Genomic DNA, 18,810 nt, shown 5'->3' with positions numbered 1-18,810 from the left:
CAATTTACAAGTTGGAGTTAAGCTGGTTCCTTATCTTCACTTGTTAAAATTTGTAGCAATTTACAAGTTGGAGTTAAGCCGAGATTACTGTTTCTCTTCACTTGTTGAAATTTGTAGCAATTTACAAGTCGAAGTGAAACCGAGGTTATAGTTTGCACACTTATAGCAATCTACAGGTTGGTCCAACCAAAGAAGATGCTTAACACTTGTTGAAATTTGTAGCAATTTACAAGATAACGTTAAGCCGTCATATGATCATCTGTTGAAATTTGCAGCAATTTACAGGTTGAGGAAGGAGCTAAGTATATTTAAACACTTGTTGAAATTCGTAGCAATTTACAAATAGATTATTGTTTAACACTTGCAATGTGAATCCTTGTTGATCCCTGTTGCAGTATATGTTAATCCTTGTTGAAATTTGTAGCAATTTACAAGTAGGCTAGACCGAGATCACCTTTTAAACACTTGTTGAAACTTGAGAAAAAGTTTGCAAAGTTAACATTGAGTAGTATATGTTTCACACTTGTTAGAATTTATGAAAAGTTTACAGGTCAATATCTTGCCGAAGTAAAAGTTTTGTAACTGTTATACCCGAGGTATATAACCCCGAGAAGATTGCACAAAGGAGGCAAAGTATGAAAGGCATACAAAATATTCTAAGTATAGAATCATGCAAGAGCAGTTAGAAGAAGATCAAAACATAATTCGTCGTGATTGACACGCCTTCACCTTACAACATCATCCAGAGAAGGCCATAGTTGCATGCAATGGAGGCAGTTCCCTCAACGTTGGATCAACTATTGCGGTTCCCCACAGAACATGGGATTGAAGAAGTCAGAGGAGACCAACTGCAGGCAAAGAATTACTCCATGGCAGCAATGAAAACTACCTGCAAACATTTGGGAACTAGGAAAGGCAGAGATTGAAGACGAGGACATGGAGGTCCTAGATGATGTCGGCAAGGAGCCAGCCGAAAAGAGTGAAGAGACACTGAAGAAAATCCTCGTCCAGGAGGGCGACGAAGAGCACTTCTTTCTTCTCGGCTCAGGCTTAGCCGAAGAAGAAGAAAGAGAATTGAAAACAAAACTACTCGGCATCAATGGCAGGATATAAAAGACAATTGGGAAGACTTCTCAGCAGCACTTCTGGGCCTCGAGTTCAGCATCGATCTCCTGAAGAGTTTGATCAAGGCTCTTCTCAGCGATTGGCACCTCGGAGTTTGAAAGCAAAGATTGAAAGCAAGAATCTGGAAAAAGACACAGAAAACAGAAACAAGAATGTAATTCGTAATCAAGAATGATGATGAAGCTATCAAGAAATCAAGACAAAAAGATTGCACAAGTGTGTCAAGCCAAGAACAGTGGTAGAAATCAACAGATATGTGAACAGTGTGTATTCAAGAAGATGATTTGGAAATAACGGGTAAAACAAGCAATGGTGATTAACAATGAAGCAGAGCTTCTTGGAAAGCAACAAGAAATAAAACCAGGAGGAACAGTGGCTTACCAGAAAGAGGGAAGCCGGAATGAGAATCGCCGAAGTCTGACGACAATGACAGAATGACATAAAGCTTCACCGGAGGAGAGAAACGAAGACAGTTGCAGAAGCTTGAAAGCTTGGAACAAATGACGGATTTAAGCAAAAGAGCTAGAAAGAGAAGAAGCCAGAGGATTAAATGAAAAAAGAGAAAAATAGTCAAGAAGACGACAAAGTTCAAGAATAAAGTCAAGTGCACAGGCACTAAGTAAGTATGTGAAGAACAAGAAAGTAATGACCCAGACATGATACTAGCAACAGAAAGCGGATATGACAAGAACAGTGCCAGACATTCAAACAACTCAAAACTTGAAAACAGACGAAAATAGAAGACAACAGATGGCAAATAAACAGATTCAAAGTAAAACAGAAGAGTTATGGAGATTGAGCTTAATAGCAAGTAAAGAGTTTATGAACCTACCAAATGAAATGAACGCCGATATGAAAATCGCCGGAGTCAAATAGATGACTGGAAATCGGGAACTCACCAGAGAGTGTAAGTGGAGCAGTTGCAAAAGCTCTTGGAGTTTACGAATTAATGGAACCAGAACCTCGGCTAAGAGGTGCGATTTCAAGCGGCTTGGAAAGCATGAAACTTGAGTCTTGACACCAGTGGACAGTAAAGTCTAGGGAATTTTGAGGTCGGCGAGTTTGATCTCGGACAGAGGGGCACAGCTAAACGAACAGTGTAGGTTCCATCACCTCAGAATGCCGAGGTAATAGAACCTAGGGGGCAGTTGTGGGGATATATTTTCTGAGTACCAACACGTGGCAAGGTGATGCCGACGTGTCAGTCGAGGTGCCACGTGTCCTAGTCGTGACGCCGAGGTGATCTCGGCTAGGCCGAGGTTACCTCCGAAGATATCGGAATCCAAGATAAGCGGATAAGGGACAAGAGTCCTAGAATGAAGAGGGAACTCAACCTGGGTATGGACAAGAGTCCTAAATTGGGAGAAGACTTCAGTTTGGGTAAAGATAAGACTCTTAGAGAGTTTATCCTGATCCCACTGGGAGTCCCAGATTAGCAGTAATCCTAAGTCCATTAGGCCAGGCTCCTATTGGGATTAGGATTGTATTGGCTATAAAAGAGAGGCACCCCTATGGGTCTAAGGTATGCTTTTGATACTCAAGCTTGTGAGTTTAGTATTTGATTTATCTTTGAGAGATATACTGACTTGATCGTCGGAGTGCCCCCGGGTGGTCGAAACCACCGCAGGATTCTTATATTTCTGTTGCAGGTCGGTCAGGTGCCATCTATTTTGCCAGTACTCTCCAGCTGGTTACTAAGCGGGCAGTGTGGTCGGAAAATCACCCACACAATTTTGTTTCAATCTTAAAAGGAACAAGTTCTTTGATCTTTGGTGTAGTTCACATTTCTACTCATATGATCAACATGGTGAGAAATTTACTAGGCATTTTTAAAAAAGAAAAAAAAAAGTGACAGGCTTTAATATATATTTGTCCCTCTTTTCCCTACCCTAATTTCTTTCCACCCTTCTTTCCTTGCTACCAAACATAGTATTAGTTAATTGAGCATGCTTGGCCAAAGTTTGTTCGAAAGCAACTCCAACAATTGTTTGGAACCCATTCATTCCTAATGTATTCCTAACTCCAAACATTGCTGATGCCTCTCCACCTTATCCATTGAACCTTTATGTTTTTTTTTTAACATCATCCCTTAATGCCTAATCCATTTAAGTTTCTTGGGGAATGTTTGGTATTTACATTAGAGTGGTCCAAACAACAATGCAACAATGAAATGGGACTTGGTAATATCTGGGGAAAAAAAAAAACAAAAAAAAACAAAAAAACCAATGGAAACCTGAGAAAAGGATAAAAATAAAATTGGCAATTTCTCTCCATCCCGCTCCCCTCCATGTCCTCCCGCCCTTGTTCTACCCGTCAGTACTCTAATTATATTTATTAAATATTATATATATGTAATATATAATTTAGTTTTTTTTAATATAATAAGACTAAAAGTATCACAATATTGCCACATAACATTCATCTTTATTTCCTTATTTCTCATTTAACATCTTTTTACTCGTATCATATATAAATCATTATTTATAATATACTGTGTCATCATCTCTTACTTTATTACTAGTGTGTTCCTCGAAATTATAAAAATAACACCTTAAAAGCCTACCCAAAAATAAAGGGCTTACGAATCATTCTCAACCACACACCAGTCCAAACGCAAACAAGTCAGTTGGGTGTTTGGGGGTGGAAGTTGGGTTTAAATAGGTTATTAAAAGGTAAAATAAGTTAAAATAATTAATAAAAAAAATGTCACATTCAATTTTAATTATTTTATTTTTTGTCTCACAATCATCAAATCAATTATAAAAAATAAAAAAAAAATCAACCAACTTTCCAAACACAATTATTTTATCTAAACCAAAATAATCAAAAAAAACCAAATAATAACCAACTTCCCAAACAATATTCCTTCAAAAGCAGTTTGATACTCTACTGTCCACACAAATTCCTCTTCATCTTTCAACTTTAATAAGGAAGAAAATATTTTAGTTTTCCTTGCAGTATTAAAAATAAATCTTCGAAGAAAATTAACCTGCCCAAGGAACTTTTGTACTTCTTTCTTACTTGATGGAGGTATGGCTTCAACGATGGCTTTGGCTTTATTCTGATCAATTTGTATTCCCTTCTTGTGTACTACATAGCCCAAGAAGTTTCCAACTGATACGCCAAAAGCACATTTGAGAGGATTGAGTTTCAACTTGAACTTTCTCATTCTTTCAAAAGCTCCCTCCAAGTGAAACAAATGTTCCCCTATGGATTAGAACTTTACTACAATATCATCAATGTAGCACTCTAAATATCCTCCAATGAGATCATGAAAGATAGTGTTCATAACTTTTTGATATGTAGCCCCAGCATTCTTCAGACCAAATGACATTTTAACCCATTCGAAGGTGCCAATGTTCCCAGGACATCTAAATGCTATCTTATGGATATCCTCTTCTGAAATGCAGATTTGGTTATAACTAGAGTGCCCATCCATCATTGATAAAATTTGATGCCCTGCTGAATTATCTATCAATAAATCTACTATGGGCATGGGATACTCATCTTTTGGAGTTGTTAGATTCAGATTTCTGAAATCAATGCATACCCTCATTTTACCATTCTTCTTGACTACAGACACAATATTGGATAGCGATTCAACATACTGGCTGTCTTGAGGAGCCTGAGGATTTCTTCCTTGACCTTCTGAATCACTTCAGGACTCATCCTTCTTAGTTTTTGCTTGTATGGCTTGAAATTAGGCCTCATAGGGAGCCTATGTTCTACTAAGGATCTATCCAATCCTGGTAGCTCATTATAAGACCATGCAAAACAATCTTTATATCTCTTCAAGACCACCAACAACCGGTCCCTGTCAAGAGCATTCAACCAAGCACTTATATAGGTGGCCTGCTGTATAGAACATTCTCCCGAGTTCACTTCTTCCAAAGGGTCTTGCATCTGAGGACTTACTGACGCTTCTTTTTTTATTTCTTTTACCTTCGAAGCAATCTCTTTGCTTTGTCCTATCTCCAGTTTCTTTGATTTAAGCTCTTTGCCCTCCTCCTCATAGACAAAGTCTGTCCACAAGGCTTCTTCTTCTTATATCTCCTGGACCTTTGTTTCAATGTCCAATGCACAATATTTACCTAAGGCCAAAATCCTGATCTGTTGCTGCTCCTGCTCACAGCCAATTACCATGGCTTCTTTTTCTTGCCTTTGCACTTTCTGGACTATTGATTTTATGTCCAATATTGAGAATTTAATTAAAGCCAAAGATCTGGCCTCTTGTGTGTCATCTCTTTGCCTACAACCAGGCATCATTGTCATCTTTTGATACAAACTTCTCATCAGCACTTTCTTAAACTAAGTGTTTCAGGTGTGCTAATTCCTCATCAGCCGTCACTTCGGCTGATCCATCAGGTTTCCTCAGTACACTGAGTGGTGCCACTCCTTCAGTATACAATTTGGCCTCTGCAAAATCTGCACAAGCTATGAAAGGTTAATGATCTGCATTGATCTCCTTTGTCTCTCCACTGCCCAAGGCCATCATTATTTTCTGATATAGAGAGGAAGGTACACACTTGTTGGTGTGAATCCAATCCCTACCAAGTAGAACATTGTATTTAGCATTGCTGTCAATAACAAAGAATGCAGTCATATAGTCCCTGGTTCCCACACTCAGGTTGATGGGCAAGATGCCTTGAGCCATCTGTATGTCTCCAGCGAAACTAGCAATGGTTGTACTGATTGGGATTAGTCTAGGGTTCTTCTTCCCTAGTTTCTTCAAAGAAGATTTTGAAAACTGGTTTACTGCCGCCCTATTATCCACCAACACTCGGTTCATCTGTATCACATCGAAGAAGGCCTTGATATACAAGGGTTTGACATGCTGTGTCATGGATGTCGTGGGATACTCAAAAGGATATGAGAGGTTAATACTCACCTCTTCCTCACTCTCATCTCCAGTTTCCATTGGTATGGTCACTTCGGATTCATCTTGCACCATACTCACTTGTGAGTCTTCACTGGAAACTAGAATTGGGTCAATTTCTTGACCTTTTTGGTTCTCATCTTCAGCTTGGAATTCTTGTGGTAGTATATGTACCATATTCACTGATACTGGGGAAAACAAGCCAAATTGGATAACTGGCTGTACCTGTTTCTCTTCCTGGCCAACATGCTCAATTATTTCAGAAGCATCTTCCAAGCTACATTATAGCACTTCAGTAGTCGTAACTTCCTTCGAATGGTCTGTTTCTGCTGGTTTTTCAACCAAAAATGTTTGTTTGGCCATGAAGGCTTCAAACATTTCTTCTTCAACCATGTCCTTCCTTTGGCCTAGGCTAATTTCTTCCTCTGTCTCACTATCACTTTTCATCAAAGCCTTTTCCAGTCTTGCCAAACTGGATCTCTCTTTGGCTTTTCAGTTCGGAATGAACCTTGGCCAATTGCTCTCTGCTGCAACTCCTCTTGTCTTGAAGAGTTGATTTTGGATTATAATCTAACTTTAAACTTTTTTCTCCCTCTGCTTGGCCCTTTGGCTGGACTAATAAAGGGCTTTCTCCACTTTCTTTCTGATCAATCTGGTATTGAGTGTACCTTCGTTGGATCTTCCTCTTTTGGGATCTAGAGATCACTGGAACCATATCTGGTTCCTTTGTTTTTGGATGCTTTAGTAACATCCAATTATTTAGAGCTATCAAAGGAGGTTTGACCATCCTACCTTGGTTTCCAACAACATTTCTTTGCGTAGACATTTCCCTAGGTTTATTCTGCATGACAAACCAATTTGGGACTCCAGGTACCCATGAACTCACTAGCTCAGTTGTCGAGCTGCTTCTTTCTTCCTTCGAAGCCAATTTCGAAGTTGGCTGTGAAGGCCACTGCTTGGCCCTGACTTCCTGTTTTGGGCTTAATTCAGGCTTTCCATGAAGGTGGTCACTTTCTATCTTGCGTGATGCTAATCTAGGGGGCCAATCTCTGGTTTTGATCCCATAACCTTAGCCCATTTCAGGCCTCCTTTCAGGACGATTGCCCTCTATTCTGTAATAGTTGGGTAGTCTGAATTCATGTAGAGGTCTGTTGCCCTTGGAGTGCATTCTGGTGGTTGTTGGCTCAGCCATTGATGGCTGCTGCCTAATACCAGTTGGATATGGCCTTTTGTTATAAGCACTGGTTGGTTTAGGATGCTTCTGCACATCCTTATAATACTGTTTGACATCAATTAGAAGCCCTTTCAACCACTTGTAGCTTAGTCTGCATCTGGGACACATCCTTTGCATGACAGCTGCCTCTAAAGAATCATCATCCAATGCTTCTTCATCAGAGTCTTCCATCTGGTCTGGAAAACCTTGTCCAATAGCTGACAGACTTCTAGTATCTTTCTTGACAGTAGTCTAGCTGGTAACATGCATTTGCACATTGACCTTTTCCAATTCTTTCGAGGATAAGTTTTGGAAGTCTGGCACAATAACATTGACTGCCACTTCTCCAATTTCTGGAAATGGATTAGTGTCAATCCCCATGGCCTTTTCTACTTTAGTTGGGAATTTCAAACTCCCCTTTCGAATTTGCTCTTGGATCCTGTCTCGAAAAATAATGTAGTTTTTAGTTGAGTGAGACCAAGAATTATGCCATTTACAGTACACTTTTCCTTTAAGTTCCTCTAGAGACGAAATTTTGACTCATTTTGGTAACTTCAGAAAGTTGGCCTCAAGCAGATGATCAAAAATGTCATCTGCCTTTGTTAAATCGAAAGAGTATTTCCTATGAAGGTCTTTTTTTTTAAACTGCTGGTCAATTATTGTGTCTTTATGAATTAATGCTTCATAGATTACAGGTTCTTTTCCTACAATCTCTGCTGCATCAATCTCATAATTAGGATCTCTATAATATGTCTTGTATGAAGCATTACTTCGATCTTGTTCTTCCTCTAGTAATGCTTCATACTTAGACACTTTATAGATTAGTTCCACTAAATCTCTAAACTCAGTTGAGTCAAACTTCTTTTGAAGCCTAAACTCTAAACCGTTTTGAGCCAATCTCACGAATTCTGGCTCTGGTAGGATGATCCTACATTTGTTTCGTGCTCTTTTGAATCTGACGATAAACTGAGCAGTCTTTTCATCAGGCCTTTGACTCAACCTTGCCAAGTTTGCCATAGAAACTTCTAGCTCCGTTTGGAAGAATTGGGAGTGAAATGCTTCCTCCATTTGTTGCCAAGTCTGAATAGAGCCAGGTGTAAGGTTAATATACCATACGAAGGCTGCCCCAGTAAGAGAATTTGGGAATAGTCTTAACTTCATGTAGTCATTATTGGTAAATTCACCACATTGAGCAGCAAACCTAGCAATATGTTCAATCGTTGACTGGTTTCCATTTCCATAAAAAAGAGCAAAGTATGGTATCCTAAATCCTCCTGGGTATTCATGTACCCTATCTATCCATTTTGGATATGGCTTCTTGTACACAAGAGTTTGAACCCCCCGAGCCATTGGTCCACATATTTCTCTAACAATATCAGCAATTTGGTCCTTAAGGACCATATTTTGTGCCTATTGAACCACTACTGGAGGAACAAACACATGATTTGATAGACAACCTTGTGCCTGGGGTCCTCTTGGTCCATAAGGCGGTATGTTTGGGACTGGTTGTCTTTGTGGTGCTGGCTGCTGTTGAGGGTATGAGTGACCTCTCTGAGCCTGTCCTGCTAAAGGACCTACGAAAAGTGTTGGAACAGGTGTTGTGTCTCTTCCAGTTGCAGGAAACCCTTCCAATCCCCCAGGTATAAATTCGAACAAAGGATTATTGAACCCTCTTATGCCAGGTATGGCTTCAAACATGGGATTTGGAAACACCCTTATGTCATTTTCTTGTGTTAGGCTAGATCTACCAATTTGCATGGCTTCACTGTTAAGTAATGAGGCATTTTGATTTGTTGTAGGCCTCGAAAGAGGCTCATACCAGGACTGAGGTAATGGTCTTTCATAGTTTTGGTTACTAGTTTGACCATTAGTATGTCCATTACTCTGCATAGGCTGTTTATCTCTAGCCAATCTTTGCTGAAGGACATTTGTAACTTCCTCTATGTGCCTTGCGTTAGCTGGTTGATGAGTATTCATTCGATCCAAAAAGAATGTTGCCCATCTTTCCATGGTGTTCATTAACTGCTGTCCCATAACATCTACTAAGCCTCCCCATGGATTCATTGGCTGAGTAGATGGAGTAGTGGATGGTTCAATTCCTTGGCCTCGTCCAATACTTTGAACATGTGGTACTTGCTCCGAAGTGCTAGTCTATTCGACCATAGGTTCTGATAAAACAGGTACTTACATAGGATGTGTCATCACATTATCCTCTGGATTAGGTATTTCTACCTCTCCTTCTATGCCTTCTTTTAAGCGTTCATTTTCTCCTTGTCTCCTACGTCTAGCCATTTTAATTAGTCCCACTGGGCGTGCCAAAAATATATGTTGGCTTTTTTGGATTTCGAAGGTTACTATTGTAATTATGAGCATGCAAGTAAGGATCAATCAGTCCTTACAGAATATTAATTACCAACTAATTATCAGACGATTATGTTTTAGTTTTTTCAGCCTGAATGAAGATGACTTTTACTGGTGGCTTTGTTTAGGAGAATTAAACAAACAATGATTAAATGAAGAACAATTGTAGCATTTCATTAAGTAAAATGAAAGACTTACAAAGATCCAAATCAGCCTCATAGAGGTTTACAGTAGCAAACTACTTAAAACTACTCCTACGAATGAAGTGCAGTGCAGTAATTGAAATACAGAAATATAAAGAACAAGACATGTAAAAACTGGAAAGGAAATAAAGTAGAATAAAATTGGTTTTTTGGATCTAAGTCTGGGGGGGTTTTCTGAGGCATTCTCTGCTATTTGTACTTCTTAATGACAACCGTCGAAATGGACTTTTAACCATCGAACCATCCCTCCGTGATCACTGATTATGCTTCCTTGCAGTTAGCTCCACTATGTCATATGCAGTTAGGCTTCCCTCTTGATTTTGAATTTAAATATGTGAGTAACCATTAAGGCCACGTCATCTTGCATCTCTTTGTTGATTCAGTGTTACACAGATCTATAATAAACCAATGCTGACTGCCACGTGTGTGATTATGATTGAAGATTTGAATTGTCTTCCCGTACTGCCCTTATTCTGCCACGTGCTGAACTGTGATTGGCTTGTACAAAATATGTAGCCAACAGTTTTAATTAATAATTTAGGTAATTTTATTATTGTATAGGAGAGCAATTATGAATTTCATTTTTTTAGTTAATTTTGTTAAATAAAAAAATTCTAATAAGGAGGTATTTGTAATTTGCCAAACCACAGGGGACAATCAATGTTTTAAGCAAACCTCAGAGGTGTATTTGTAATTTACCCTAAAAAATATAAATAAATAATATATATACATAATATTTAAACTAAACCATCAAATACATCTTACATACATATCCCTACGTAGTGTTTAATAAATCTAAAATTTAAAATTAAATACTAAAAAATTGAATGTTAAATTTTTTTAAGTTAAAAGATTATTTGATAAAAAAATTAATTGTTAAATTAAAACAAATAATTTGATATGTACAAGATAAAATTTAAAATATATTACCTTCAAAATTCTCTTTCAATTTTTGGATTGTGATGGAGAACTTGGCATCAGCGGCAATAGCAATAACTATGGTACCAATGACGATAGTAGGGATGGCAATTTATACCCGGCCCGACGGGGGCTCGACCCCCCGTCCCCGATATGAGTGATTTTTTCTCAAAAAATACCTTCGACAGGCCGGGGATGCTATTTGAAATTGAATCCCCGATTCGTTTCGGGCCAGGGACGGGGATAGCTTTCACAGCCCCGTCCCCGACCCCGGTTCTCCCCGAAATAAAATTACTATAATACCCCTCCATCAGTCATACATATAACCACCATTTGTTAATTAGCCCTCTGATCTCTCTCTCTCACTCATTCACTCTCTCTCTCTCTTCTCTCACTCTCTCTCGTCTCTCCACAGTCGGCCATGGCGATGGTATCGTCGTCTCCTGCTCACCGCCTCCTCATCCACCGTTGCCTCTGACCGCCTCTTTCTCCTCCTCCTCTGTCGCTTCCGCCACCGCCGAACTGTCACCTCTCGCCTCCTCCTCCCTCCGCTACGGCAGATTTGAACAGATCCCGCCATCGCCACCGCCACCGTCGATTCCCTTTTTCTCAGATCTGAGTAGATCCTCCCTCCGCCACTCAGATCCTCTCTCTCTCGCCTCCTCCTCCCTCCGCCACTATCTATCTATCTCTATTTTTTTTTTGTTGTATCTATCTCTATATTTTTATATGTCACACTAAAAAAATTTTCAACACTAAGAAATGCTGTTGATGATGTTTTTAAGAAATTTTTTTTGTTGATTCCATATACAGATTATTATTATTATTATTATTTTGAACAGATCTGTGTGTGTGTTGAACGGATCTCTATTTGTGTTGTGAAGATCTGTGTGTGTTTTAAGAAAATTTTTTTGTTGATTCCATACACAGATTATTATTATTATTATTATTATTATTATTATTATTATTATTATTATTATTATTATTATTTTGAACAGATCTGTGTGTGTGTTGAACAGATCTCTGTGTGTTGTTTACAGGTCTGTCGGGGATTTCTCGGGGTCGGGGAAACCCGATTCCCGTTAGGAAATGGGGACGAGGGAGGTGATGCCTTCCTCGTCGGGGCCGGGGATGGAGATTTTTTAATCTTCAGGGATCGGCGACGGGGAGTGGCATCCCCGGCCCGGCCCATTGCCATTCCTAAATAATAGTGGTGGAGGTGGAGAGATAGTAGTTGTGGTGATGGTAGAGGAGGTGGTGATGTTGGTAATTATGGTGTAGTGATAATTAGTAGCGACTCAAGAATTTTTATAGATTGACTCGCTTCATAAGCTCAAGGCCTTATTTGATTTAGTTTTGAAAATAATTATTGAGAGGTCAAAATCTAAAATTTATTTAGTTTATAATTTTCTCAAAACTGTTTTCAATAATTTTTTTTCTATCTATTCTCTCATTTTCTCACATTCTACGTTTTAATCATTTACTTTTTCTCTTTTCTCTCTCATTCTCTCACATGCTATACATCAATCAATTACTTTTTCTCTCACACCCATCTATTCAACTAAAAAATAAATAAATAAAAAACATCTCAAACTACAAAACTCTAACTATAAAATTACAAAACTATTTTCAAAATGTACAACCAAACAAAATTTCAAATTTTGAAAACTCTTTTAAAAAAACTTATATTTCAAAATTGATTTCAAAACTAAACCAAATGCATTCTATGTTTTACAAATTTTAAACTGAAAAATATTTATTTTGTTTGATTTTGAATTTTTAAAAACAGTTTTTGAGTTTTTTTTTTCTTTAGTGAATTTTTAGTCATTTTTTAAATGCACTTAAAAATAAAATATTTGTGAAAAATGAACTAAATTTTTTTATTCATTATATTTAGTAAAAAAATTTTAAAAAATTCATAAATAATTTATTTTTTTAAGTGTATCTAGATTAAACTAATCTAAAAAGTTTAAAAAAAAAAATCTTCTTAAAATATTTAAAAAATTCATCAAAGACAAACGAAAAATAAAAAAAAAAACTTAAAAACTAATTTTGAAAACTATTTACCATACAAAGTAAAATTGAGTGTCATGGTAACATCATATCAATATGGACACGTGGTGTTACTTACCAACAATAAACTACATGTGGAGGGTAAACCACTCTTAGAATATAACTACATTTCGCCGTTTTATTGAACATGTTTTTTATTTGATGGGATCCTTAATTTTTTAAAAGAACTAAATTATATAAAATAAAATATTAATAATACAAATAAATTTTGTTTAAGAACTTTGGGTGTGTTTGTTTGGATGGACTAGATAAGGAGGAATTGTAATCCACCGGACTGTTAGTCTTGGGATACATTGTCCCTGGACTATTTGGTTGGACTGGATTTGTATCCTATGTTTGTTAAGTCATGGGATTAGAGGTCTGGATTGGACTATTCTACTAAATCTCATGTTTGTTTGGGATATTATGGAGAATGATAAATGTTCAAAAAACTATTTTGCCCTTTTGAATTATTTACTAAATAATAAGAATATTAAATTTGAATTATAAATTTTATTTAATTTGTTTACTAGAACTTTTAAAATATTAAATAAATAGAATATTAATAAATATTACATAAATTTATTTTAATTTGTAATTGAGATTTTTAAATTTTGTTTATACTTTATTAAGTATAATTAATACCATGAATGCACAAAATACGAAATTTTTTTGACTTCATGGCTAATTCTAGTATATCAGGATAAGGCAGTAATTGTGATAATAACATGACAAAGGTACTTAAAACTGTTATGTTTTAGAAATCTAAAAACAAAATTTTTTCAAGTGTTCAACTAAACATCTAGCTAGACTAGCATATCCAACAATGCCCCGAAGTTCTTTTTATACAAAATGATAACCTCTTTTTTTGTAGAGGTAGACAAATATACCGCATCACATTGAACATAAAAAACTATCAGTAGTTGATGTTAAAGCTTTGGCAATATATTCAATTATTTGGCAATATAAACACCATAAAGTCAATATATACAATTTCAATTATTCAATTAGGTGACAATATAAACACCATAAAGGCTGTGTTTCTCAACATGCATCCCAAAAGGAAACAAAGTTTAATTGAGACAGGGGAAAATAGAAATAGAAAAAGAAAAAGAAAAAGAGCTAAGAAGGACACTTTACAATTTCTATTATGATCCTAAGTCTAAAGCAAAGATACTATACAAAGCCAACCACAGAAACAATATACAAAAAGTATCCCAATTATAGTTAACAAAATACGGGTGCTTGTACACAAAAGAAGCAATAATTAAGTCTATCAACAAGTTTACAATAGACTTAACAAAAAACATTCCCTACCATGCATATCAAATCATGGCCAAAAAGAAAATACTTCAATGAAATGGAACAAGTTTATTATAGAGCATGCCTACTTAGCAACCTCATCACCCACCTTAGTCTATCATCATGTGTCAAGCTGAAGAACATGTTAAGCTTTTGGACATCGTGGGATATGATTTCACAAGCATCTAACCTTTCATCTACAGTAATTGGCGACTTCGTAAGTTCATCGTTTAGTGATGCCCATTTAGATGTAAGATCATGCGAATATCCCATTATTTTTCCAATGCATTCTAGCTTATCATTGGTTGTTCCCAAGACATCCACCAACTTGTCAGCAAACATGGTCAACCCTTTAACTACTTCATCATTGACTCTAGGTCTTTTCTTGTCTTTCTTTTTGGTAGAACTATCAGAAGGCCATTGAGTTGCTAAGTTTGAATAGTCTATTGCTTTACTAGTCTGACTATTTAATCCCATTTGTTCCAGAAAAGTGTCATTATCTGCAAGACCATGCAAAAACACATCTTCCTTAGCGTTCATAGCCTCAACTGCATTAGCAGGGCCTTCTGCAAACTCTCATGTAGCTCGATCTTTGCAAAATATTTGAATTCATTTATCGAAATGTCGGAAGGTTTTGTTCCTCAGGTGTTTTGCATCGTTGTCCTTCGACAATGACCAACTAATCCCAATTAATATCTTTAGCATAAGGTTAAAATACATATATGAAATAGTACCTAAATAACTAAAAGGAGATAACTTTACCCGAACATATGTCTCCCATACACTATCACTCTTTACGTCAATTCTTTTTTCAGTATCACTCCATCCAATCCACTAGTAGCAAGCATACCAGACACAGAATTGTATTGTTTCTTCCATATTTTAATCTTTGATTCTATATGGGGAGAGCCACGTAAATCTGTCCCGGGTAACAACTCCGCCATTTTATTCTTCAATTTCATAAGATAGCCTGCCTTGAAAGAATTGCCAACTTTCATTCCATCATTCACAATGAACAACAAGGTTGAAATTAGACAGTCCTCTTCACATGGGCTCCATATTCGCTTTTGTTTTAATGAATCAACCTTGTCATTCTTTTTCTTACGAGAACCGGATACCTCATCATTCATGCCTACAGTAATAATTGAACATTTCATATGCATTACCATAAAATATAAATAACTCACAAACATATATATCATAATACCAACCATTGCAAATATAATTCAACATCCACAATGTCAATTATTCATAAACGTACGTAGCAATGATACATCACAAATTTAAATGGTTTAACAACAAAGCAAAGTAGAAACACAAAGCTATCTTTATCCAGCCCTTCCATTAGCCAACCAATTGTTGTACAATTGCATTGCAAATGTATCCTGCCACTCAGTCCACTCGTTAGATGTCTCAACAGTCTCAATAAAATCATCTCCCATTGGGGGTTGATTTTCTAAGGCATCCTTTAAGTCTGAATCATCCTCTAGAGGGTCAACTACCATCTCTCGTCGAATGAAGTTGTATAACAAGCAATATGTTGTGATAATTTGATTTTGGGTTCTAATGGGATAATATGATGCACTGTGAAGTATATAGCCTATCTCATTTTCAACATTCCAAAACACCTTTCTATGATGTTCCTGGCTGATGCATGTTTCATGTTGAAATATTCTTGGTAATTATTTGGTGTTGCTCCTTCTCTCCAAACAGACAAATGGTATTGCTGACCACGGTAAGGTGCTAAGAATCCTTTCCCATTCGTATAATCCGCATCCACTAGGTAATAGTAACCTGTGCATGGAATGTTATGCATTAGATTAAATTTGTATTCATGGATTTAAGAAAAATTAAGTACTTTTGTATTACTATTTGGGATCCTTAAGCCATTAGGTCGATTGATTGCATCTCTCAAAACCCTAGAGTCGGTCGCTGACCCTTCCCACCCCAGCAACACATATATAAAATTCATGTCTTGGGAGCAAACTCCCAAAACATTAGTAGCAATCTCTCATTTTCTTGTTCTATACCTTGCTTGATGAACCACAGGTACACGAACTTTAATATAGGTGTCATCAAGTGTTCCAAGACGATTCTAAACAAACCAATTCAATAAACATTATAATAGTTATGATTTTTGTTTTTGGTAAAAAAGATTTAATAAAAGAAAAAAAAAAGTAATGTAGTGTTACCAAATTTTTACAAATCCATTACTCGGAAGCAATTCCACCTTGCGTCGGTGCTTGCTTCAGTTATAGGATTTGGTGTGACGAGTAAATTGGCTTGCAGACGCAACATAGCCTTTAAGACATCATTGAAATATCGACTAACAGTCTCTCTAAACCTATAGAAATTGAACTTAACATTTCGTATTTTCAAGTATTGTGCCAAGATGAAGAGGAAAAATGCCACTTTCTCTTATAAAGTGACATATTTTGAATGCCCTAACCCACCTATTGTATGAACCATATTGCACAAGGTCAAAAAAGCACGCCGATCCATACGGAGTTGTTCAACACATGTTATGTCACTTTCTCTCACTAAACGGTTAATATAGTCCATTTGTTTTTGCAATCTATTGGGCCCTCTAATAAGGTTATGGCAATACTTAGATAAATACCTTTTCAAGATAACCTCAATGACAACAAAAGCTACGGTGCATAAGGCATGTGGTTCTTACATTATAGCTTGCAACACTACGTATAATTCAAGCTCATCGTTATTCTCATCATTAAAATCGTTGATATTCTGATCCATCTCTATATACAAGAAAATATTTAAAATTACAAATAAATTAAGTAAAGGAGAAAACATAACGGCAAATCATAAACAATTTACTAAACAATTAGTTACACTCAACAGATATTTGCAATCCACAAAAATAAATAAAAAAAAATATCAACAATAGAACAATTAATTACACTCCACACATGTTTACAATCCACAAAACAAACAAACAAACAAAAAAAAATTACACAATAGAACAATTAATTACACTCAACAGATGTTTACAATCCACCAAAATAAAAAAAAATAAAAATATGAACAATAGAACAATTAATTACACGCAATAGATGTTTACAATCCAAAAATAAATAAAAATATGAACAATGGAATAATTAATTACACTCAATAGATGTTTACAATCTAGAAAAAAAATATTTTCAATTTCTATCGTTTTTGGACAAGTGTGTATGGGTCCAAAAAACAACTACTTGCTTCTTTTGTTGCATGTCTTACTATTGTCTTTTTCTTATTTGAACAAAATGAAACTGTGGACTAGTCTGTGTAGGTTCAAAAAAAAAAAAAAAAACTGCTTATTTCTTTGCTGCATGTCTTACCATTGTGTTTTTGAGATTCTATCAAGCTTCATCTTAACTTTCCTTTTTCTTTTCTCTACTTTTGTCATATTCTAACAAATCTATATCATTTAGATTTTAACTAATGTTTTGAAATATAACTATACAAAAAAAAGGCACTCCTACTTATAAAATGTCAAGAGTACTAATGAATCCTTATTTCGGGATGTTGTCCCAAATGTGGCAAAAAACAGAGCATGGATTTTTCTTTGTATAAACAAAAAACAAAGTAAAAAAAAAAAAAAATGAAAAATGAAAGGTTATAGATCTGAACTGAATGGATTTTTCTTTGTATACTTGCCATCTACCATAGATCCAAGGTAAAGATACATAAATCAATAAAACAGAGCACTCAACCAATAGAGCATGGATTTTTCTTTGTACACTTGCCATCTACCATAGATCCAAGGTAAAGATACATAAATCAATAAAACAGAGCACTCAACTAACACTGCCCACAGAACATCGCACTGAATATATTTTAAAAAAAAAGAAAAATTGAAAAAATAAATAATGAGAATAAGTTTCAAAATCACAGATGTAGAACTTGATAAAAATGAATGAAAATAAAAGATGTAGAATGAACTTGAGTTTCAAAATCAAAGATGTAAGCTGAAAAAATATGAAAAAAAAAAGGAATCAAAATAAAAAATAAATAGCAAAGAAAGAGATAAAGGTTACAGATTTGAATTGAATGAAGATGAAATGTAGATCAGAGAATAAATAGAAGATTGAAAATAAATAGAATGAAGCTGCTGAAAATAAATAGAATGAAGCTCAGCAAAAAATAAATAGAATGAGTTTCAAACCTGAATGAAGATCGGATGCAAAGGTTCAACAGATCGGAGATTAAAGATGAAATGAAGCTCCTGCAGTGAAATGAAGTTGCTGTGAAAGCACAATAGGCAAAAGATAAAAGAAAGAGATAGGGTCAAAGATGTAATTCAATGGCTAATCCCATGGGATACATTGTCTCACGAATTGTGTCCCAACCCCCCTCTCCCGCGCGGATACAATAAGCCATTGAATATAAGACTAATAGTCTGGGGGGGATTTTTAGTCCGGAGCAAAAAATTCATATCAAACAACGGAACTAATCCCATGGTATTATCCTTCAGAACAAACAGGCTCTTTGGGTTTTCACGACATCACATCAATGACATACAATAAAAGCAAGTCGTAATTTTTTACTTTTACGATTTTTTTTTTTACATGTTATAAATAATATTTTTTGTCTTTTTATGAAAAGATATGTAAAAAAGTAAAAAGGTGATGTAATGAAAAAAAATAAAAAAATAAAAAGATATATTATTTTTTATATGCCAAACTTATACAACACACGCATGCTTGCCGTTAAACATATTTCACTCTACACGACACACGATTTTTGTCGTGAAATTG

General features: G+C 35.9%; 2 protein-coding genes across 2 annotated transcripts; both read right to left on the bottom strand.

Moving 5' to 3' along the window:
- Window positions 1-5,569: 5,569 nt before the first annotated feature.
- Window positions 5,570-6,076, bottom strand: LOC145791621 (uncharacterized). Its single transcript, XM_082872000.1, has 2 exons — window positions 6,014-6,076; window positions 5,570-5,914 (listed from the first exon to the last, which is right to left on the bottom strand). The coding sequence occupies exons 1-2, from the start codon at window positions 6,074-6,076 to the stop codon at window positions 5,570-5,572; spliced, it is 408 nt and encodes a 135-aa protein (XP_082728126.1).
- Window positions 6,077-15,378: 9,302 nt separating this feature from the next.
- LOC145791620 (uncharacterized) lies at window positions 15,379-16,807 on the bottom strand. The gene is made up of 4 exons (XM_082871999.1): window positions 16,731-16,807; window positions 16,265-16,394; window positions 16,081-16,145; window positions 15,379-15,697 (listed from the first exon to the last, which is right to left on the bottom strand). Exons 1-4 carry the CDS (start codon window positions 16,805-16,807, stop codon window positions 15,379-15,381), a joined length of 591 nt encoding a protein of 196 aa, XP_082728125.1.
- Between the last annotated feature and the right edge of the window lie 2,003 nt (window positions 16,808-18,810).

This window comes from Camellia sinensis, chromosome 5 (assembly GCF_055761805.1).
Source record: "Camellia sinensis isolate YWXY chromosome 5, ASM5576180v1, whole genome shotgun sequence".
Classification (NCBI taxonomy): Eukaryota; Viridiplantae; Streptophyta; class Magnoliopsida; order Ericales; family Theaceae; genus Camellia; species Camellia sinensis.
This window is presented reverse-complemented; position numbering and strand designations above follow the sequence as displayed.